This window comes from Scyliorhinus canicula, chromosome 23, assembly GCF_902713615.1.
Source record: "Scyliorhinus canicula chromosome 23, sScyCan1.1, whole genome shotgun sequence".
Classification (NCBI taxonomy): domain Eukaryota; kingdom Metazoa; phylum Chordata; class Chondrichthyes; order Carcharhiniformes; family Scyliorhinidae; genus Scyliorhinus; species Scyliorhinus canicula.
This window is the reverse complement of record NC_052168.1, coordinates 17136439-17161255: the sequence shown is the minus strand read 5'-3', so window position 1 is coordinate 17161255 and position 24817 is coordinate 17136439. Positions and strand designations below refer to the sequence as shown.

The following is a 24817-nucleotide window of genomic DNA, read 5'->3' as shown; positions in this document are numbered from 1 at the left end:
ACATTCTTCCCGTGTCTGCGTGGGTCTCACCCCCACAACCCAAAGATGTGCAGGGTAGGTGGGTTGGCCACGCTAAATTGCCCCTTAATTGGGAAAAAATAATTGGCCACTCTAAATGTTTTTAAAAAGGACGAGGTCTCTGCTGGAATGGTTTCCGTTGGACTGTGTGACCTGCTTCTCAGATGGTCCAGGAGCCTTTTCACGACATTCCCTTGGACTTTGACTTTGTAATAATCCGGACCAGCCTTTTCCAGCACACCGACTCCAGGGATCCATTGGGCGTCATCTCCAAAGTTCCGCACATAGACGGCAAAATTTTGTGTAATTTCAAGAAAGAATTAATAATAATAATAATAATAATAATAATCTCCTTTATTAGTGTCACAAGTAGGCTTACATTAACACTGCTTTGGATGTAGCTCTTGGGGCTAAAGGGATCAAGGGATATGGAGGGGAGGCGGAACCAGGGTATTGCACTTGATGATCAACCATGATCATAATGAATGGCGGAGCAGGTTCGAGGGGCCGAATGGCCTCCTCCTGCTTCGATTCTCTACGTTTCGACGCAAACGCTATAGGTCTGTCTATATCATTGCCCGTCGATGGAAAGGACTGCATCTGGAGATGCATCACATGATAATACCAGTTCTGGTTTCATAGAATTTACAGTGCAGAAGGAGGCCATTCGGCCCATTGAGTCGGCACCAGCTCTTGGAAAGGGCACCCTACCCAAGCCCACACCTCCACCCTATCCCCATAACCCAGTAACCCCACCCAACACTAAGGGCAATTTTGGACACTAAGGGCAATTTATCATGGCTAATCCACCGAATCTGCACATCTTTGGACTGTGGGAGGAAACCGGAGCACCCGGAGGAAACCCACGCACACACGGGGAGAACGTGCAGACTCCGCACAGACAGTGTCCGAAGCTGGAATCGAACCTGGGACCCTGGAGCTGTGAACCAATTGTGCTATCCACAATGCTACCGTGCTGCCCCTATTTGCTGCACCTGCTTGTTTTCTGTGACATGCACGAGGACACCCAGGTCCCTCTGCATCAGAGCACCCCAAAGTCTCTCCCATTTAAATTATAAATTACCTTCCCATTTTTCCGTCCAAAATGCATGACCTCACACTTATCGCAGAGATTTGTCGGAATGCGGGCAGGAGATACAGAAGCCTGAGAACACACACGAACAGACTCAAAAACAGCTTCTTCCCCACTGTTAGCAGGCAGTGACCCAAGCTGGGAATCGAACCTGGAGCTGTGAAACGATAGTGCTACCCACTGTGCTACCGTGCAGTTCTCTCTTGGGGTCGTAATAAATCAGAATTAAAAAAAAAAAATTTAGATTACCCAATTATTTTTCCAATTAAGGGGCAATTTAGCGTGGCCAATCCACCTACTCTGCACATTGTGGGGGCGAAACCCACGCAGACACGGGAAGAATGTGCAAACTCCACACGGACAGTGACCCAGAGCCGGGATCGAACCTGGGACCTCAGCGCCATGAGGCGGTTGTGCTAACCACTAGGCCACAGTGCTGCCCTATAAATCAGAATTATTGAGGAATCGAACCTGGAGCTGTGAAACGATAGTGCTACCCACTGTGCTACCGTGCAGTTCACTCTTGGGGTCGTAATAAATCAGAATTTAAAAAAAAAAATTTAGGTTACCCAATTATTTTTCCAATTAAGGGGCAATTTAGCGTGGCCAATCCACCTACTCTGCACATTGTGGGGGCGAAACCCACGCAGACACGGGGAGAATGTGCAAACTCCACACGGACAGTGACCCAGAGCCGGGATCGAACCTGGGACCTCAGCGCCGTGAGGCGGTTGTGCTAACCACTAGGCCACCGTGCTGCCCTATAAATCAGGATTATTGAGGATAGTAACTGCTGCTTCACCAATGCGAAGGCTTCATTCTGCGGCGCCTGCCTTGACCACTTCTGGTGTTTTTTTAGCAGTGTGTGCAGGGCTGACAATAAATTTCCCATTATACAAGAGGAGGCCTAGGAAAGATTTAAGTTTCCATACGGCTTTTCCGTATGAAGGTCCTCCACCCACCCACCCCCCCCTCCACCCCGGTAGCCCCCAGCCTGAGAACCATCATCCTTTGTAGTTCTTGGACCCCGTTCTCAGTGTTCGACAAGGATAGTGCTAATTCTATTGCCCTTTTTGAGGTTTAGGGCGGATTCTTCCAACAATTATTTTTGTGACGCATTGATATTGATCCCGCACTCTAGCCGGTCGTGTAGAATCTCAGTCCGGGATGGGCCACTCAGCCAATTCCTGAATTGAGCCAGGAATTCCATCACGGGTTCCCCAGTGGTCCTCCCAGCCGCGTTGAATTGGCACCGCTGGAGGATTACAAACAGCTTTGGGTCGTGATAGAACATTTCAGCGCAGTACAGGCCCTTCGGCCCTCGATGTTGCGCCGTCCTGTGAAACCCCTCTAAAGTCCCTCTAATGGTTCGTTACTAGCTCCACCAGCTCGTTGAACGTTTTACTGTTGGGGCGGCAGGTTGCTTCGATAAAGAATAATAACTCTTAATAATCCTGAACATGGGGGTTCTGCATGCTTTCAAAAAGACGACTTTATGTCTGTCATCCCCGTCTATGCCGTCGGTTTGGAAGAAGTAGCACGTGTTCGGCATACAGGGGCCAGTCCTCCAAGGCAACGTCATAAGGCTCGAACTTCCCAAACAAGAGCATTTCCAGGTTTTTTCATTTTGCTTTGTTTCTTACCGGATTTGTCAGAGGGAGTTTCGAAAAGACTACGTATATTCCTGCGCTTGATCCTCGTCGCCAATGTAATAATTCCAGGAGGCGCGGGGTGAAACTCCATACTGGTTTATTTTAAACTGATTGAAGATGGGAATTAGAATTTAAAAAAGGGTGGCACAGTGGTCGGCACTGCTGCCTCACAGCGCCAGGGACCCAGTTTCGATTCCAGCCTCAGTTGACTGTCTGTGTGCAGTTTGCACTTTGTCACGCTATCGGGAACTCGGCCCATCGGGGGCAGAGTATCGTGGGTGGGCCGGCTGATGACGTGCCAATCATGTTGCAACTGCATGTGGTGCAACAATATCCATGGCTGGAATTAATTATGATCTTACTTTTACGATGCTTTAATTGCACCTCAGTAGCCCCAAAGTCTAGCTGTCTTTCAAACCAGGATTTAAAAAAAAACATTGCTGCAGCAGTCAGATACATACCCTAACCAAGCCTTTTAACCCGTACATATGTCTGAAATTCTAATATTCATCACAGTTGATATTGCACTATCGTTCCTGTGTGGCTTACTCCATAATCTCTCTTTGCACATAATCTCTCCTGTCTTTCACCCTGTGCAGATCTTCCCTTTCAACTTCTCACCCCTCCTCCCTTCCTTTGCCTCTATACTGGGAGGTGGGGGGGGGGGGGGGGGGGGGAATGGTTTAAACCTCTACTGCGAAATTCAAATTTATTTCCATTGTGCCTCATGAAAAATAACTTAAAAAGCTTCAGGCTGCGTGAGACGGGATTAGTAAAGTGCTAATTCGCCCCATGCACCAGCATTGTTGATAGATTTATCAAGAATATTAGTCCATTTGAATGACCCCTGTCTCTTCGAACCATTCTCCTAGTTTGCGACATAACAGTCTGACGTATGATTGCTGCGAAGAATTGGCATTTGCTGTCAAGGAGAACTCGGGATTGTTGGACCTGGATATCGGTGCCAATAGAATAACTGATTCAGGTGTCGCGCTTCTGTGTCAAGTGCCAAAACCCAAAAATTCCAAAATGCAGTGTCTCAGGTGAGCATCCGTCAGAATTATTTTGCAAATTCCAATGGATGACTGACAAGGCAGCGGCTAGTGGTGTTGTCACTGGACTAGTAATCCAGAGACCCAGGGTAATGCTCTGGGGAGCCAAGTTCCAATCTCACCACGGCAGATGGATTCAATAAAAATCCAGAATTAAAAGTCTAATGATGACCGTGAAACCATTGTCGATTGTTGTAAAGGCTCAGCTGGTTCACCAAACATAGGAGCAGGAGTGGGCCATTCGGCCCTTTGAGTCTGCGCAACCATTCAATATGATCATGGATGATCATCCAATTTAGTAACCTGATCCCGCCTCCCCCCCCCCCACCTCCATCCTTTGATCTTTTTAGCCCAAATGCTGTATCTAACTGCTTCTTGAAAACGTACAATGCTTTGGCCTCAACTGCGTTCTGTGGTAGCGAATGCCACAGACTCACCACTCTCTGGGTGAAGAAATTTCTCCTCATCTCTGTCCTAAATGGTCTATCCCGGATCCTTAGATAGTGACCCCTTGTTCTGGACACCCCACCATCGGGAACGTCCTTCCTGCATCTACCCTGTCGAGTCCTGTTAGAATTTTATAGGTTTCTATGAGATTCCCTTGCCAGGTTGGAGAATCCCTGGGGGGGGGGGGGGGGGGGGGGGGAATTGCACCCCGACGCCGGCTGCCGTATTCTCCGGCGGCATTTTTCGGGCGGGGACGGGAATCACGCCATGCTGGTCGCGGGCCGTTGGCAGCGCCCCCCCCCCCCCCACCTCGGCGATTCTCTGGGCCCTGATGGGTTGAGCGGCCGTCCATTTTTGGCCAGTCCCGTTGGCGTGAATCACTCAATTCACTAACCGACAGGACCTGGCAGGTGTCGGCTGGGGTAGTCCTTTGGGGAGGGGGGGGGAGATCCGACCCTGGGGGGGTACAGACCACGGAGGTCTGGCCCGCAATCGGGGCCCACCGATCTGCGGGCGGGCCTGTTCCACGGGGGCACTTCTTCCTTCCGCACCGGCCCCTGTCGGGCTCCAGCATGACCGACGCGGAGAAGAGCATGTGGCAAAATACGCCGGCGGTCTGGGCAGGTGCGGAACCACGCCAGCCGGTTCAGCGCACGCGTGAGATCACGCCGGCCCTTTGCCGTATGTGCAAACTCGCGCCATCCCTTCGACGCCGGCTGGAGATGTGCCAACCCCTCCGCCATCCACCTACATGTGACTCCAGGTCCACAGATGGCTGTTGACGCCGGAGTGGTTGGCACCGGTTCTCCCGCTGGCGTGAGGACTTATTTCCCAGAAGGGAGAATCCCGGCCAATATATCACAGTGGGCTAGACAGCTGGTTTGTGATGCAGAGCAAGGCCAGCGGCGTGGGTTCAATTCCCGTGCCAGCTTACCCGAATAGGCGCCGGAATGTGCCGACTAGGGGCTTTTCACAGTAACTTCATACTTGTGACAATAAAAGGTTATTATTATTATTATTAACTGTACCCAGTATTCTCACTTGTGCACTGTACAATTGCAGCACCATCTCTTTACTTTTATACTCCAGCCCCCTTGAAATAAAAGTCAGCCTTCCATTTGCCTTCCCTATTACCTCCTGCACCCAAATGCCAGCATTTAAATAATTATTTGCTTTCTCATTCTTCCTTCCAGAATGAATAATCTCACATTGAATTCCATTTGTCAACTTTCTGCCCACTCGCTTAACCAGTCAATGTCTCTCTGCAAACTATTTATATCATCCTTACAACCTGCATTCCCGCCCACCTTTGTATCATCCGGCAATGTAGCCACTCTGTTCCCTCCGTCAAATCATTAATATTTATTGTGAAGAGATGTAATAATAATAATCTTTTATTGTCACAAGTATGAAGTTACTGTGAAAAGCCCCTAGTCACCACATTCCGGCGCCTGTTCGGGGAGGCTGGTACGGGAATTGAACCGTGCTGCTGGCCTGCCTTGGTCTGCTTTAAAAGCCAGCTATTTAGCCCAGTGTGCTAAACCAGCCGCTGCTTCTTCTGAACTCCAGCCAATATTTTTTTTTTAATAAATTTAGATTAGCCAATTATTTTTTCCAATTAAGGGCAATTTAGCGTGGCCAATCCACCTACTCTGCACATTTTTGGGTTGTGGGGGCGAAACCCACGCAGACATGGGGAGAACGTGCAAACTCCACACGGACAGTGACCCAGAGCCGGGATCGAACCTGGGACCTCAGCGCCGTGAGGCGGTTGTGCTAACCACTAGGCCACCGTGCTGCCCTTACTCCAGCCAATATAATCCTAACCGAACTCAATCTCTCCTCAGTACTAATGTCCTTCAGGGAAGGAAATCTTCCATCCTTACCTGGTCTGGCCTACATGTGACTCCAGGTCCACAGTTGATTCTTAAATGCCCTGTGAAATGGCCCAGCAAGCCACTCGGTTCAAGGGCAATTGTTGGTGAGGAACGAATGCTGGCCCAGCCAGCAACGCCCACATCCCATCAATGAATTTTTTAAATGTGCGCACAGTGAGACAATTCACTTCCCTCCTGGAAAAGCTGTTCTTTACAATCTGAAACTGAAGATGGAACTATGGTAACCTTTTCTATAAACCGACTGTTACGGTGTTCCCACATGTGGTCTTCTACATTCATCATAAGATGAATAGCTTCATTGAATGTCACACCTTGGAAGAAAGCCATTTGGCTCATTGTAAATTAATTATGTTTAATTGTGCAAAGGTGATGGGCATTTACTGATCATTCACTTGAGCCTCAGTACATAAATGCCGACCGAAATAGATGTCTTTGGGTCCGGAGGTGTATGCTTGTAATCCATAGAATCTTTACAGTGCAGTAGGAGGCCATTCGACCCATCGGGTCCCCACCTACCCTCCGAAAGAGTCCCACTCCCCGCCCTATCCCCGTAACCCCATCAAACCTGCACATCTATGGACTGCGGAAAGAAACCGGAGCACCCGGAGGAAACCCACTGGGAAACCCCACACAGTCACCTGAGGCCGGAATCGAACCCCGGGTCCCTGGCACGGAGGCGGCAGTGCTAACCAATATGCCACCCTGATCCGCTCTAACGACGTCGACACTGATGAGGAATTTGGTGTACAGGGAACAATTTTGCAATTTAACAGGCAAATTGGCATTTTTAACTTTTGACCTTCTGACTCCGAAAGAAGGATGACCTCTAATATAAAACGGAAACAGAAAATTCTGGATATACACAGCAGGTCTGCCAGCAACCGTGTAGAGAGAAACAGAGTTAACGTTTCGAGCCTGTGTGACTTTTCTTCAGACTTCTGCAGTCGTACGGACGCGAAACGTTAACACTCTTTGTCTCTCCTCAGATGCTGCCAGACCTGCTGAGGTTTTACCTGCATTTTCAGCTTTTATGACAGGTTTTCAGCATCTGCAGTATTTATTCCAGGATCACTCTACTCTCGTAGCCAGTATCGTGCAGTAACCAATCACTTTGTATTGAACACAGGCGACATGGTGACACAGTGGTTAGCACTGCTGCCTCACCGTGCCAGGGACCCGGGTTCAATTCCGGCCTTGGCTGACTGTGTGGAGTTTGCGCGTTCATCCCCGTGTGTGCGTGGGTTTCCTCCGGGTGCTCCGGTTTCCTCCCACAGTCCAAAGATGTGCCAGTTCGGTGGATTGGTCATGTTAAATTGCCCCTTGGTGTCCAAAGATGTGCAGGTTAGGTGGGGTTATGTGGTTACGGGGATAGGGCGGGGAGTGGGCCTGGGTGGGGTGCTCTATTTCAGAGGGACGGCACAGAGATGATAGGCCGAATGGCCTCCTTCTGCACTGTAGGAATTCTATGGAACTACTGAGTTTTCCCACCATCCTCTGTTCTTGTTCCAGATTCCAGCATTCATGGCTCACTTTTTGTTGAGATTCTTTATAAAATAAAACAATTGACCGTTGTCTGACGTCCATTTATCATAGGGTTTGCTTGAGTGACCTTTCTGCCAGTTGTTGCCTGGATCTGGCGTCCCTTCTGATCGAACTGAGAACAATAAACGAACTTCATCTCAACTTCAATGTTCTTGGAGACCTGGGTGTAAAATGCCTTTGCTGGGCCTTCAAAGTTCGAGATACTGGAATGGAAACGCTCAGGTAAATTGCTAAGAGTGGACGCTAGGAAAACTCAGAAGATCTGCCAACATCTGTTGGCGTTGAAATGTTTTGAGTCCTTTGACTCTTCATCAGAATGTGTTTGAGCTGTAGAAGCTGCAACAAAAAGTTGCATCTTTAAGAGCAGAAGACCTGGTGTGTAAGGGAGGGGGGGGGGGGGGGGTTGTTGCATTGAGGCAACACATGTATGGAATATTCTTCAAAAGGGGGGTTTAAGATGGAGGAGATTGGTCACAGTCTAAAGCTGTCGAACTCAACGTGAGTCCTGAGGGTTGCATTGTGTCTAAACGGGAGATGAGAGTCTGCTCCCCCAGATTGCGTTGGGCTTCGCTGGAGCACCGGAGCAGGCCAAGGGCGGACATGTGGGCACGGGAGCGAGGTGCTGAGTTAAAATGGCAAGCCACAGCAAGGTTGGGGTCCTGCTTTCGGGCTGAGCCAAGGCATTCTGCAATGACTCTATGAATGAAATGAAATGAAATGAAATGAAAATGGCTTATTGTCACAAGTAGGCTTCAATGAAGTTACTGTGAAAAGCCCCTAGTCGCCACATTCCGGCGCCTGTTCGGGGAGGCTGGTACGGGAATTGAACCGTGCTGCTGGCCTGCCTTGGTCTGCTTTTAAAAGAGATACATTTTGGCCGGGAGAATGGGCTTTGTCTCCCCAATGTCCAGATGACCGTCCTGGGAGCAGCGAATATAACAGACAGAAAGGTGGAATTAGCCTGTTTTTGTTTCACCCCAAACTATCCGAGCATCTCGATAACACTATCGTTTGTAGGTATTAGGGTCAGTCTTAGGAGCTTCATGTATATTAATGACCTGGATTTGGATAAGCTGATAATTTCACTGTTTGCAGATGACACAAAGCTCAGAAATGTAGAGAACAATGAATAGTATAGGAGCAGATATCGAGCTGATATAGACTTATGAAATGGACAGACATGTGAGAGATGGAGCTTAACTCAGGGAAGTATGAATGAAATGAAAATCACTTATTGTCATGAGTAGACTTCAATGAAGTTACTGCGAAAAGCCCCTAGTCGCCACATTCTGGCACCTGTTCGGGGAGGCTGGTACGGGAATTGAACCGTGCTGCTGGCCTGCCTTGGTCTGCTTTTAGAAGTGATACATTTTGGTCGGGAGAATGGGCGGAAGCAATACAAAATAAAGTTGCAGAGTTATTTACAGCACTAATAGAGGATATTCGGCACACCGAGAGCATGCTTGTTCCCCACGGAGCAATCTAGTCAATCTCACCCCTACCACATGCCTCCCCCCCACTCAATTCCTGTAACCCAACAACTTTGTTCCCTTCAACTTCCCATCCAACTTCCTTTTGTGTGTCACATGTTTCCACAATCACCAGATCCCAGTGCGTCACATGTTTCCACAATCACCAGATCCCAATGCACCGCATGTTTCTACAAACACCCAGATCCCAGTGCGTCGCATGTTTCTACAATCACCCAGATCCCAGTGTGTCGCATGTTACTACAAACACCCAGATCCCAGTGCGTCGCGTATATCTACAAACACCCAGTACCCAGTGCGTCGCATGTTTCTACAAACACCCAGATCCCAGTGTGTCGCATGTTTCTACAAACACCCAGATCCCAGTGTGTCACATGTTTCTACAATCACCCAGATCCCATTGCGTCGCATGTTTCTACAAACACCCAGATCCCAGTGCGTCGCATGTTTCTACAAACACCCAGATCCCAGTGCGTCGCATGTTTCTACAATCACCCAGTTCCCAGTGTGTCACATGTTTCTACAATCACCCAGATCCCATTGCGTCGCATGTTTCTACAAACACCCAGATTCCAGTGTGTCGCATGTTTCTACAATCACCCAGATCCCAGTATGTCGCATGGTTCTACAAACACCCAGATCCCAGTATGTCGCATGGTTCTACAAACACCCAGATCCCAGTGCGTCGCATGTTTCTACAATCACCCAGATCCCAGTGCGTCGCATGTTTCTACAAACACCCAGATCCCAGTGTGTCACATGTTTCTACAATCACCCAGATCCCAGTGTGTCGCGTGTTTCTACAAACACCCAGATCCCAGTGCGTTGCATGTTTCTACAATCACCCAGATCCCAGTGCGTCGCATGTTTCTACAGTCACCCAGATCCCAGTGCATCGCATGTTTCTACAATCACCCAGATCCCAGTGTGTCGCATGTTTCTACAAACACCCAGATCCCAGTTTCTACAAACACCCAGATCCCAGTGTGTCACATGTTTCTACAATCACCCAGATCCCAGTGCGTCGCATGTTTCTACAATCACCCAGATCCCAGTGCGTCGCATGTTTCCACAATCACCCATATCCCAGTGCGTCGCATGTTTCTACAAACACCCAGATCCCAGTGTGTCGCATGTTTCCACAAACACCCAGATCCCAGTGCGTCGCATGTTTCTACAAACACCCAGATCCCAGTGTGTCGCATGTTTCTACAATCACCCAGATCCCAGTGTGTCGCATGTTTCCACAATCACCCAGATCCCAGTGTGTCGCATGTTTCTACAATCACCCAGATACCAGTGTGTCGCATGTTTCTACAATCACCCAGATCCCAGTGTGTCGCATGTTTCCACAATCACCCAGATCCCAGTGTGTCACATGTTTCCACAAACACCCAGATCCCAGTGTGTCGCATGTTACTACAAACACCCAGATCCCAGTGTGTCACATGTTTCTACAATCACCCAGATCCCAGTGTGTCGCGTGTTTCTACAAACACCCAGATCCCAGTGCGTTGCATGTTTCTACAATCACCCAGATCCCAGTGCGCCGCATGTTTCCACAAACACCCAGATCCCAGTGTGTTGCATGTTTCTACAAACACCCAGATCCCAGTGTGTCGCATGTTTCCACAAACACCCAGATCCCAGTGCGTCGCATGTTTCCACAATCCACCAGATCCCAGTGCGTCGCATGTTTCTACAATCACCCAGATCCCAGTGCGTTGCATGTTTCTACAAACACCCAGATCCCAGTGCGTCGCATGTTTCTACAAACACCCAGATCCCAGTGCGTTGCATGTTTCTACAATCACCCAGATCCCAGTGCATTGCATGTTTCTACAAACACCCAGATCCCAGTGCGTCGCATGTTTCTACAATCACCCAGATCCCAGTGCGCCGCATGTTTCTACAAACACCCAGATCCGAGTGTGTCGAATGTTACTACAAACACCCAGATCCCAGTGCGCCGCGTATTTCTACAAACACCCAGATCCCATTGCGTTGCATGTTTCTACAAACACCCAGATCCCAGTGTGTCGCATGTTTCTACAGTCACCCAGATCCCATTGCGTCGCATGTTTCTACAAACACCCAGATCCCAGAGCGTCGCATGTTTCTACAATCACCCAGATACCAGTGTGTCACATGTTTCCACAATCACCCAGATCCCAGTGCGTCGCATGTTTCCACAATCCACCAGATCCCAATGCGTCACATGTTTCTACAATCACCCAGATCCCAGTGTGTCGCGTATATCTACAAACACCCAGATCCCAGTGCGTCGCATGTTTCTACAATCACCCAGATACCAGTGCGTTGCATGTTTCTACAATCACCCAGATCCCAGTGCATCGCATGTTTCTACAAACACCCAGATCCCAGTGCATCGCATGTTTCTACAAACACCCAGATCCCAGTGCGTTGCATGTTTCTACAATCACCCAGATCCCAGTGCGTCGCATGTTTCTACAAACACCCAGATCCCAGTGTGTCGCGTGTTTCTACAAACACCCAGATCCCAGTGCGTCGCATGTTTCTACAAACACCCAGATCCTAGTGTGTCACATGTTTCTACAAACACCCAGATCCCAGTGTGTCGCGTGTTTCTACAAACACCCAGATCCCAGTGCGTCGCATGTTTCTACAAACACCCAGATGCCAGTGCGTCACATGTTTCTACAAACACCCAGATCCCAGTGCATCGCATGTTTCTACAAACACCCAGATCCCAGTGTGTCGCATGTTTCTAAAAACACCCAGATCCCAGTGTGTCGCGTGTTTCTACAAACACCCAGATCCCAGTGTGTCGCATGTTTCTACAAACACCCAGATCCCAGTGCGTCGCATGTTTCTACAAACACCCAGATCCCAGTGTGTCACATGTTTCTACAAACACCCAGATCCCAGTGTGTCGCATGTTTCCACAGTCACCCAGATCCCATTGCTTCGCATGTTTCCACAATCACCCAGATCCCAGTGTGTCACATGTTTCTACAAACACCCAGATCCCAGTGCGTCGCATGTTTCTACAATCACCCAGATCCCAGTGCGTCGCATGTTTCTACAAACACCCAGATCCCAGTGCGCCGCATGTTTCTACAATCACCCAGATCCCAGTGCGTCGCATGTTTCTACAAACACCCAGATCCCAGTGCGTCGCATGTTTCTACAAACACCCAGATCCCAGTGTGTCGCATGTTTCTACAAACACCCAGATCCCAGTGCGTCGCATGTTTCTACAAACACCCAGATCCCAGTGTGTCGCATGTTTCTACAAACACCCAGATCCCAGTGCGTCACATGTTTCTACAATCACCCAGATCCCAGTGCGTCGCATGTTTCTACAAACACCCAGATCCCAGTGCGTCGCATGTTTCTACAATCACCCAGATCCCAGTGCGTCGCATGTTTCTACAAACACCCAGATCCCAGTGCGTCGCATGTTTCTACAAACACCCAGATCCCAGTGCGTTGCACGTTTCTACAATCACCCAGATCCCAGTGCGTCGCATGTTTCTACAAACACCCAGATCCCAGTGTGTCGCATGTTTCCACAGTCACCCAGATCCCAGTGTGTTGCATGTTTCCACAGTCACCCAGATCCCAGTGTGTCGCATGTTTCCACAATCACCCAGATCCCAGTGCGTTGCATGTTTCCACAGTCACCCAGATCCCAGTGCGTCGCATGTTTCTACAAACACCCAGATCCCAGTGCGTCGCATGTTTCCACAATTACCCAGATCCCAGTGTGTTGCATGTTTCTACAGTCACCCAGATCCTAGTGTGTCACATGTTTCTACAATCACTCAGATCCCAGTGCGTTGCATGTTTCCACAATCACTCAGATCCCAGTGCGTCGCATGTTTCTACAATCACCCAGATCCCAGTGTGTCACATGTTTCTATAAACACCCAGATCCCAGTGTGTCGCATGTTTCTACAAACACCCAGATCCCAGTGTGTCGCATGTTTCTACAAACACCCAGATCCCAGTTTCTTCAAACACCCAGATCCCAGTGTGTCACATGTTTCTATAAACACCCAGATCCCAGTGTGTCGCATGTTTCTACAAACACCCAGATCCCAGTGCGTCGCATGTTTCTACAAACACCCAGATCCTAGTGTGTCACATGTTTCTATAAACACCCAGATCCCAGTGTGTCGCATGTTACTACAAACACCCAGATCCCAGTGCGTCGCGTATATCTACAAACACCCAGATCCCAGTGTGTCGCGTGTTTCTACAAACACCCAGATCCCAGTGCGTCGCATGTTTCCACAAACACCCAGATCCCAGTGCGTCACATGTTTCCACAGTCACCCAGATCCCATTGCTTCGCATGTTTCCACAATCACCCAGATCCCAGTGCGTCATGTGTTTCTATAAACACCCAGATCCCAGTGCGTCACATGTTTCTACAATCAGCTAGATCCCAGTGTGTCGCATGTTTCCACAATCACCCAGATCCCAGTGCGTTGCATGTTTCCACAGTCACCCAGATCCCAGTGCGTCGCATGTTTCTACAAACACCCAGATCCCAGTGCGTCGCATGTTTCCACAATTACCCAGATCCCAGTGTGTTGCATGTTTCTACAGTCACCCAGATCCTAGTGTGTCACATGTTTCTACAATCACTCAGATCCCAGTGCGTTGCATGTTTCCACAATCACTCAGATCCCAGTGCGTCGCATGTTTCTACAATCACCCAGATCCCAGTGTGTCACATGTTTCTATAAACACCCAGATCCCAGTGTGTTGCATGTTTCTACAAACACCCAGATCCCAGTGTGTCGCATGTTTCTACAAACACCCAGATCCCAGTTTCTTCAAACACCCAGATCCCAGTGTGTCACATGTTTCTATAAACACCCAGATCCCAGTGTGTCGCATGTTTCTACAAACACCCAGATCCCAGTGCGTCGCATGTTTCTACAAACACCCAGATCCTAGTGTGTCACATGTTTCTATAAACACCCAGATCCCAGTGTGTCGCATGTTACTACAAACACCCAGATCCCAGTGCGTCGCGTATATCTACAAACACCCAGATCCCAGTGTGTCGCGTGTTTCTACAAACACCCAGATCCCAGTGCGTCGCATGTTTCCACAAACACCCAGATCCCAGTGCGTCACATGTTTCCACAGTCACCCAGATCCCATTGCTTCGCATGTTTCCACAATCACCCAGATCCCAGTGCGTCATGTGTTTCTATAAACACCCAGATCCCAGTGCGTCACATGTTTCTACAATCAGCCAGATCCCAGTGCGTCGCATGTTTCTACAAACACCCAGATCCCAGTGCGTCGCATGTTTCTACAAACACCCAGATCCCAGTGTGTCGCATGTTTCTACAGTCACCCAGTACCCAGTGTGTCGCATGTTTCTACATACACCCAGATCCCAGTGCGTCGCATGTTTCTACAAACACCCAGATCCCAGTGTGTCGCATGTTTCTACAATCACCCAGATCCCAGTGTGTCGCATGTTTCTACAAACACCCAGATCCCAGTGCGTTGCATGTTTCCACAAACACCCAGATCCCAGTTTCTTCAAACACCCAGATCCCAGTGTGTCACATGTTCTCTGTATTAAACAAAATTGTTTATTTTACAGATTGACTTTTGAGAAGAATTGTTAGCATAAATTTTTAGCCATGGAATGTAAGTTGATAAAATATTACATTCAAACTGTGTTTGATGATACACTGGGTTTCAGAAAGATGTCAAAAGGTGTAAAACTTATAATTAATAATTTGGTTGTAGAATGTTTTAATTCTGACATTGTTTGTGAGTAATCTCCTTGTTTATTGCTGTGTAACCCTCCCTCAATCTTTCTCTTTTTTATTTCCCTCTCTCTCGTTCCCCTTTATTAATCCTGGAAATTGTATATCTCACGATGTTCTCAAACTGCTTCTGCAATTGTGGCTGCCTCACATTTTTTATCTTTTGTCCTTCATGCCTTTTTCTGTTTCTCCTGATCTTTCTGACTCTATTTCTCTCCCTACCTCTCTATTTATCTACCTGTCTCTATTTCTCTCTATCAATTTCTCTATCCTCCCTTTTTCTCTTTTTCTCGCACTCTATCTCTGGTCTCTCTCTTCATTTCACTTTCTATTTCTCTATCTTTCTTGTTGTCTTTCTTGCTCAATCTCTCTCTGTGTCTCTCCCTATTTCTCCTTTGCCCTGGCTGTCTTTTCTCCCACCACAACCCCCCTCTTTCCATCTATCTAACTTGCTTTGTCTATTTTCCATTTCTTTCTGCCTCTCTCTCTCTCTCTCTCTCTCTTCTTGCTGGCTCTCTCTCTTCACCTTTCTTTTTCTGTCGTACTCTCTGTCTCCGCCTCTTTATCTTCCTCTCTCTCCCCCTCTCTCTCTTTCCCCATTTCACTCCCCCTCTTTCTCCTCCCCTCTCTCTCCTCCCTCTCCTCTCTCCTCCTCCCTCACCTCCCCCTCTCCTCTCTCCCTCTCTTCCTGCTCTCTCCCCGCTCTCTCTCCATCTCCCTCTCCTCTTTCTTCCCTATTCCCCTCTCTTTCCCCCTCTCTCTCCCTGCTCTCTCTCCCATTCTCTCTACCCCCTCCTCCCTCTCTTCCCCTCTCTTTCCCCCTCGCCCTCTCTTCCCCCCTCACCCTCTCTTCCTGCTCTCTCTTCCTGCTCTCTCTCCTGCTTCCCTCCTCTCTCCCTCCCCCTGGCTCTTCCTCTTTCTTTCCATTTCTCTTTCCCCCCCTCTCTCCCCTACCTCACTGAAACTTTCCCCTTTCCACCTCTTTCGTTGCCTCTCTCTCACCACCTCTCTCTCTCTGTCTTCCACCTTCTCTCTTCACTCTTCCTGCGATATCCCTGTCTGAATTTGTTTTCCTGCTTTCTCCTCTCTGTCTCTCTCTGTCTGCCCTTATTCCACACCCTCCCTGCGTCTCTCTCTCGCTCTCTCTCGGTCTGTCATCCCCCTCTCTATTTTTTTTTCTCTCTCATTCCTTCCCTCTCTCCTCATCCATCTCTGACTCCCTTGGCCGCTGTCATTTTGTCACCTTTGTATCTGTCTTTCTCTCTCTCTCTCTCTCTCTCTTCTGTTGTCGAATAGCCTGAAGAGAAATTATCTGACAGACGAGTGTTGTGAGGACCTAGTTTCCTCTCTTTGTGTGAAGAACACGCTGAAGTACCTGGACCTTTCCTTTAATGGATTTACGGACAATTCTCTGGCGCACTTCCACCATCTTGTTCTGCACTGTGCCAATCTGGAGGAGATTGTGTAAGAGTTTGGATTGTTTTCTACTTTGTATTTCATTTATCAAACGCAAGCTGTGTGAAACGCTGCCTCGATTAATTAATCTTTATTATTGTCACAAGTAGGGTTACATTAGCACTGCAATTAAGTTACTGTGAAAAGCCCCTAGTCGCCACACTCTCGTGGGTATACTGAGGGAGAATTCAGAATGTCCAAATTACCTAACAAGCACGTCAATGTGTGTTCTTCTCTCTCCTCCTCTCTCTCTCCTCATGCTCCCTGTGTGCTTCTCTCAGAATCTATCTTCTTTCTGTCCCTCTGTCTCTGTCTCTCATTGTCTGTCTGTCTCAACCTCTCTGTCCGTCTGTCCCTTTCCACCTCTCTGTCTGTCTCTCCCCCTCCACCCCTCTGCATCTCTCTCTCTCCTCGCGCTCCCTGTGTCTCTCTCTTTCTCTCTGTCTCTCCTTGTCTTCCCCTCTCCACCTCTCTGTCTGTCTGTCTCTCTCCTCACTCTCTCTGTGTGCTGAATATTTCCCCTTTCTATTCCTCCCTTCTCCTCGTTGTCCTACTCTATCTGTTTCCCCCTCTCTCTCGCACTCTGTCTCCACCTAGCTGTCACTCTCCTCACTCTCCTCACTCTCCCAGTGTGCCTCTCTCTGACTTTTTGCCCTTCTTGTCTCTCCCTCTCTCTCTGTTTGCCTCTCTCTCCTGGCTCTCTCTCTCCATCTCTGTCTCTCTCTCTCTCTCTCTGTACCCTCACTCTTCCTGTGTGTCTCTGTGTGAGTCTTTCCCTTTCTCTCGCTCCCTCTCTCCCCCTTCTTTTCACTCCCCTTTTGCTCTCCATCTGCCATCCCCTCTCTCTGATTTTTCTCTCTCATTCCTTCCCCCTCTCTCCACCTGGAAGCTGGATTTCCCCCCACAAGGAGAGTCGGACAGGCTCAAAACGTTAACTCCTATTCCCCTCTCTATCGATGCTGCCAGACCAATTTAGGTTTTTCCAATATATTCTGTTTTTATTTGATAACCTAAATAGTTTTGATCACACCGACATGGATAATACATATTATAGAATCATGGAACAGTTGGAGCAAAGAATGGGGGCCATTCGGCCCATTGTATCATTCTGACCCTCTGGAGGAGCAACTCACCTCGTGTGGCTCCTGTAACTTTTCCCCATAACTCTGCAAGTTTTTTTTCTTTTTGGATAATGACCCAATTCCCTTTTCAAAGCCGGATAGGCGGTGTGGCGGCACAGTGGTTAGCACTGCTGCCTCACAGCGTCAGGGACCCGGGTTCCATTCCGACCTTGGGTGACTGACTGTGCGGAGTCTGCACGTTCTCCTCGCGTCTGCGTGGGTTTCCTCCGGGTGCTCCGGTTTCCTCCCACAGTCCAAAGATGTGCAGGTTAAGTGGATTGGCCATGCTAAATTGCCCCTCGGTGCGTAAAAGGTTAAGGGTATGGGGATGAGGTGGGGGGTGTGGGCCTGGGTAGGGCGCTCTTTCAGACGGTCGGTACAGACTTGATGGGCCAAATGGCCTCCTTCTGCACTGTAGGGATTCTATGATTCTATCATTGAATCTATCTCCCTCACACTCTCAGGCTAACATCCTAACCGCTAAGAACATAACATAAGAACATAAGAACTAGGAGCAGTAGGCCATCTGGCCCCTCGAGCCTGCTCCGCCATTCAATGAGATCATGGCTGATCTTTTGTGGACTCAGCTCCACTTTCCGGCCCGAACACCATAACCCTTAATCCCTTTATTCTTCAAAAAACTATCTTTACCTTAAAAACATTTAATGAAGGAGCCTCAACTGCTTCACTGGGCAAGGAATTCCATAGATTCACAACCCTTTGGGTGAAGAAGTTTCTCCTAAACTCAGTCCTAAATCTACTTCCCCTTATTTTGAGGGTATGCCCCCTAGTTCTGCTTTCACCCGCCAGTGGAAACAACCTGCCCACATCTATCCTATCTATTCCCATCATAATTTTAAATGTTTCGATAAGATCCCCCCTCATCCTTCTAAATTCCAACGAGTACAGTCCCAGTCTACTCAACCTCTCCTCGTAATCCAACCCCTTCAGGTCTGGGATTAACCTAGTAAACTCCTCTGCACACCCTCCAGTGCCAGTACGTCCTTTCTCAAGTAAGGAGACCAAAACTGAACACAATACTCCAGGTGTGGCCTCACTAACACCTTATACAATTGCAGCATAACCTCCCTAGTCTTAAACTCCATCCCTCTAGCAATGAAGAACAACATTCCATTTGCCTTCTTTTTTTTAAAATAATTTTTATTGGAATTTTTTACAGAAAATATAAAAATATAACAAGTATAGCAAAAAGCAGTAATATGCAACTAACAGCCCCATAACACCCACAATTCCCCCCATACTGTAACATCACATGTATAACACTCCCCCCACCCCCCAACAAGAGAACTTAACCATAAATTAAAATTAAATAAATCAAATTTAAATAAAATAAGCCAACATAATCAACGCCCCCCCCCCCCCGGGTTGCTGCTGCTACTGTCCCAGTACCCTATCGTTGAGCCAGAAAGTCGAGGAAAGGTTGCCACCGTTTAAAGAACCCTTGCACCGATCCTCTCAGGGCGAATTTAACCTGCTCAAGCTTAATGAAGCCTGCCATGTCATTGATCGAGGTCTCCACGCTTGGGGGCCTCGTGTCCTTCCACTGTAGCAAAATCCTTCGCCGCCATTTGCCTTCTTAATGACCTGTTGCACCTGTAAACCAACTTTCTGTGACTCATGCACTAGCACACCCAGGTCTCCCTGCACAGCAGCACAGTGTAGACTTGAGAGATGAACAGACACTTCCAACACTGATGAAGGTTCAACTCAATTTTATTAACTAACTTCTAACTCACTAACACACGATGATTGTGGGTCTAAATGATGCTAATTTAAACTAGAGACCTAAGCCATGTCCGAACCAGTTGATTCTCTCAGCACGTGGTGTAAGTCTGTGCTGGGCTGGATGAGTTCTTGTTACACTCAGAGGCAGCACCCAGAATGAGCGGGAACCATGGGGCCCTCTGCCTTTATAGTGTGTGTATTCTAACTGGTGATTGGCTGCGGTGTTTGTACATGTTGATTGGTCCCTGTGTGTGTCCATCAGTGTGTGTCTGCACCATGATATCCTGGTGTATATTATGTCAGTGACAGCCATTTTCGCCCTGGGGAAAAGTCTCTGGCTAGCCACTCCATCCATGTCTCTCATCACCTTATACACCTCGATCAAGTCACCCCTCTTCCTCCTTTGCTCCAGTGAGAAAAGCCCTCGCTCCCTCAACCTTTCTTCATAAGACATGCCCTCCATTCCAGGCAGCATCCTGGTAAATCTCCTCTGCACCCTCTCCAAAGCATCCACATCCTTTCTATAATGAGGCGACCAGAACTGGACACAATATTCCAAGTGTGGTGTAACCATGCTCATGAATCTTTTCTGCGTCCTCTCTAACGTTTTAACATTGTCCCGGAAGTGTGGTGCTGAGAACGGGACACAGTGGACGGGATTCCCCGTTTCCCGGCACGGCGAGACCCTGCCGGCAGCGGAATTCTCTGTTCCTGCAGCCGTCCAATGGGGTTTCCCATTGTGGCCACCCCACGGCGTCGGGAAACCCGCAGGCGTGGTGGCGCTAACGGCAGACTGGAGGATCCCGCCGACGGAGAATTCCGCTGAATTTCCCAAGGGATGGCAGGGTAGCACAGTGGTTAGCACTGTTGCTTCACTGCTCCAGGGTCCCAGTTCGATTCCCGGCTTGGGTCACTGTCTGTGCGGAGTTTGCACATCCTCCCCGTGTGTGCGTGGGTTTCCTCCGGCTGCTCCGCTTTCCTCCCACAGTCCAAAGTTGTGCAGGTCAGGTAGGTTGGCCAGGCTAAATTGCCCTTCGTGTCCAAAGAGATGGGGTTACTGAGTTACAGGGTTAGGGTGGAGGTGTGGGCAAAGGCAGGGTGCTCTTTCCAAGGGCCGAATGGCCTCCTTCTGTACTGTAAGTTCTATAATTCTATGAAAATGAGTAATTCCTTGCATTAAACTTCACCTGCCACTTGCAAACTCATTCCACCAACCTGCCTGTGCTCATTTCAGGGGCTAAACTACCCTCCTCAGGGTTCGCAATATCCGAGCTTCGTGCCATTCACAGGTTTTGAAATTGTGCCCTGTGCACCAGGATCTACGCCATTAATATGAATCAGAAAGATCAAGTGTCCAAAGACCCATCTCCGCCCAAATTGTTAAAAAAGTAACCCCCTAGTTCTAGATTCTCCCACAAGAGGAAACATCCTCTCCACATCCACTCTGTCAACACCCCTCAGGATCTGAAAGATTTTGAAAAAGTCGCCTCTTACTCTTCGAAACTCCAGCGGATACAAACCTCACCTCTCCATCCTTTCCTCATAAGACTCTTCGTCATTCCTGGTATTAGTCTAGTAAACCTCTGAATTGCATCTAAATGCATTTTAGCAACCATACTTCAGTCCCTCCATCCTGGTCATTTTTATAAATTGTAAAAAGTTGAGGCTTCATCAGAAAACCCAAAACAAAGTAGTTCAAAATTATTTATCCTTAAAAAAATCCATGCTGGCTTTCCCTAATTAACCCGCATTTGCCCAAATGACTATGAATTCAATAATTTCTAGAACCTTCCCACCCCCAAGGTGAGACTGATTGGCTCCTGGACTTATCTTTACCCCTTTTTTTTTGAACAAGGGTGTACTTTACTTTTCAAAAAAAAATTTTTTTTAATGTCCAATTCTTTTATTTTCCGATTAAAGGGCAATTTAGCGTGGCTAATCCACTGATCCTGCACATCTTTGGGTTGTGAGGGTGAGGCACACACAAACACGGTAGCACAAGTGATTAGCACTGCGGCTTCACAGCGCCAGGGTCCCCGGTTCGATTCCCCGTCGGGTCACATTCTGTGCGGAGTCTGTACGTTCTCCCCGTGTGTGTGTGGGTTTCCTCCGGGTGCTCCGGTTTCCTCCCATAGTCCAGACATGCAGATTAGGTGGATTGGCCATGATAAATTGCCCTTAGTGTTGGGTGGGGTTACTGGGTTATGGGGATAGGGTGGAGGTGTTGACCTTGGGTAGGGTGCTCTTTCCAAGAGCCGGTGCAGACTCGATGGGCCGAATGGCCTCCTTCTGCACTGTAAATTCCATGGAACAAAAATGTTAGGAGGGGTCATTGGGTTACAGGGATAGGGCTTAAGTGGGTCGGTGCAGACTCGATGGGCCGAATTGCCTCTTTCTGCACTGTATGTTCTCTGTTCTATAACACAGTACCACAAGTGATTAACACTGTGGCTTCACAGCTCCAGGGTCCCAGGTTCGATTCCTGTGCAAACTCCACACGGACAGTGACCCGGAGCCGGGATCGAACCTGGGACCTCGGCGCCGTGAGGCAGCAGTGCTAACCACCGTGCCTCCCCAAGGTGTAACGTTTACAATTCTCCAGCCCTCTGACGTCACCCCTGTGTCTAAGGAGGATTGTGGATATGATGGGCAATTTCCACTCTCACTTCCTTCACCAATCTGGTTCTGGCACCTCATCCACGGTTAACCTGAAAGAATTCTGCACACGGTCCATGTTGAACAATTGTTTCATTTTTTTCTGTCTTCTTCGTTCTGTCTTTTACAGATTACAAGCAAATTGTTTCAGTCCTCAAGGTTGCAAAGAGTTGGAGAAGCTGATGGATTCCAGGTTTAACTTACACGTTATAACAGAGTGCAATCTCTCTGAATCTAAGAAGTTTGCTTTTGAAAAAGACTGGCTCTGGTGACCCATAGATCCGAGGTTGAGTTGGTATTATTATTATTGTTTTTATAAATTTAAAGTACCCAATTATTTTTTTTTTTTCAATTAAGGGGCAATTTAGCGTGGGTTCTGTGGGTGGGACCCACGCGGACACGGGGGAGAATGTGCAAAGTGGACAGATGGAGCATGGGTCCTCGGTTCCGTGAGGCAGCAGTGCTAACCACTGCGCCGCTGTGCCGCCCAAATCCGGGGTTGGTTTAGCCGGTGTTGTTTGAAATTGTTCATCACCCCTGTACTCGCAAGCAAACTGTCCCCCACCCCCACCCCCACCAGCGCTCAAAGAGACCACTTGACGAGTCGGATAAACCTGTTATTGGGCAATCTCTTCTTATTGTACGCCACCTGCGATAAGTCAGACACGGACCATTTGGGGGTCACTTAACTGCTCAGTTTGGGTTCCGTTAGTATCCGTTGGCTCCAGATCCCACTACAGCTTTGGTTCAATAATGAAGAAAAAGCTGAATTCCGGATGCGAGGCGGGAGCAACTGCCCCCCCGATGTCGAGGCCGCATTTGACCGTGTGCGACTTTAAGGAGCCCGAGTAAAATTTAAGCCAGTGGGAATCAGTTGGGGGAGGGCAGGTGCGGATTGGCCCTTCCGCTGGTCGCAGTCACCCCTAGCACAAAGGAAAACTATTCCGCATGGAGGAGTCTCATTCATCGCCAGAACTAACTGGACAAATTGCTGCTCTGATAGAGAAAACGCTGGATAAACTCAGCAGCAGCTATGGAGAGGGACACAGAGTCGTGGCGACCCCTTCGACAGGACTGGTTCTGCATAATTGAGTCCTGTAGAAGGCTCGCTTAGATGGGAAATGTTAACTCCCTTTCTCTCTCTGCAGATTCTACCAAACCTGCCGGGTTTACCAGGCATTTTCCCCTTTTTATTTCAGATTTGCAGTATTTTATTAGACAAATCGTTCGGTTGACTAAGAATAGTCTTGAACCGCCGACTGCAGAATTGAGAAAGAGCTGGCCCATTAAGGGTAGGGTGACACTTCTTACAGCTCGGGTGCATGAGGCAGACGTGTACTCAGGCCCTTGTCTGTATCCATAGCTAGTCCCCCCCACCCCACCACAGGTCGCTAGTCCCTCTCTCCCCATCAATCATGGCCGACCAGGACTCCCTGCTTTTACGTTTGCTGGAAAGATTTACAGGTTGATAATCATTGGCCACGTTACCAATGTGTCTTCCTTTGTCTCTGGGTGGGGGGTGGGGGTGGGGGGTGGGGGGGTTGCTCCATGTGTGGGTTTTTACAACAATGATCATCATTGGACTTCTAACTCCTGAATTTTATTGAATTTGAATGTCACCATGGTGGGATCAGAAGCTGCCTCTCACGGATTGATCTCTTCAGACATCAGCAGATGTGTACCGGACAAAGTTACCGTAGAATGACTGCAAGCCCATCACCTTCCACCCAGGAACAGGCACTGACAGACGTGGCACAGAGTTTCAGGGCCTCCTTCTAAAGCATATATGTCAAACTCAAGGCACGCGGGCCAAATCTGGCCTGCGGTGGAATTATCTTTGGCCCGCGAGATAATATCTAATTACTTTTTTTTTTAATTTTAATTTTTAAAAAAAATTTAGATTAGCCAATTATTTTTTCCAATTAAGGGGCAATTTAGCGTGGCCAATCCACCTACTCTGCACATTTTTGGGTTGTGGGGGCGAAACCCACGCAGACACGGGGAGAACGTGCAAACTCCACACGGACAGTGACCCAGAGCCGGGATCGAACCTGGGACCTCAGCGCCGTGAGGCAGTTGTGCTAACCACTAGGCCACCGTGCTGCCCTAATAATATCTAATTACTATTAAAGCTGGCCCCAGCAATTGAAGCGCCTATGGCGTATTATATGGCTGATGCCGAGTTTATTCAGGTATAGTGTGAATCGCAAAGTGTTGGCCTGTGGAAAAATGTTTTCATTAGAAATTACTCTGGAAAAGCTCCAGATAAAGCAATAAGAAATAAATGCAACTAATTTTTTCATTTATTTAATATTTAATGTTGTTTTTATAGGCAATAACCTAAGCTTTATTAGTTCCAGGTTCAATAAGTTCATTTCAATAAGTTTTGCAAAAAAACATTGAACCAGTCCGGCCCTCGACTTGTCCCGATTTTTTAATTTTGGCCCACGGTGTATTTGAGTTTGACACCCCTGTTCTAAAGGGTAGGGACACAATGGATTCGGTGGTAGAGCATCGGAGGTCATCCCGATGCCGATGTCCAAGCTGGCATGGATCCACCCATGGTGTATTCTCTATAACCAGCTTGCCGTCCTTATGCAGTTCTGTAACATGCTGCTAGTTTGAGAGACCTGAAACCTGAGATTTACTATGGTATTGCCCTGCTCTGAATTTCTGGCATTGGTCAATGAGAAACCCGTGCCATCCAGTAGGATAGCCGAAGCTCCGCTGCATGGAATGCTTGTAAGGGTGACATTGATAATTGTGCTTGGGAACAGAGTACAGTGATGACAGAGAAAAAAATGGTGACATTACTTGTGGGTTAGAATGGACTATTAATAGATCCAAGTTGGTTGGTGAAGA

The 24817-nt window shown here is 48.3% G+C and overlaps 1 protein-coding gene across 1 annotated transcript in view; it reads left to right on the top strand.

Moving 5' to 3' along the window:
- Window positions 1-23749, top strand: part of LOC119956601 (NACHT, LRR and PYD domains-containing protein 3-like) — a 58720-nt gene extending 34971 nt beyond the window's left edge. Inside the window, exons 10-14 of the mRNA XM_038783934.1 lie at window positions 3636-3806; window positions 7754-7924; window positions 16275-16442; window positions 22086-22241; window positions 23590-23749. Coding sequence (XP_038639862.1) covers window positions 3636-3806; window positions 7754-7924; window positions 16275-16442; window positions 22086-22227 — 652 coding nt within the window. The 3' untranslated portion in view covers window positions 22228-22241; window positions 23590-23749. The remainder of the gene's footprint in view (window positions 1-3635; window positions 3807-7753; window positions 7925-16274; window positions 16443-22085; window positions 22242-23589) is intronic.
- Window positions 23750-24817: the final 1068 nt, after the last annotated feature.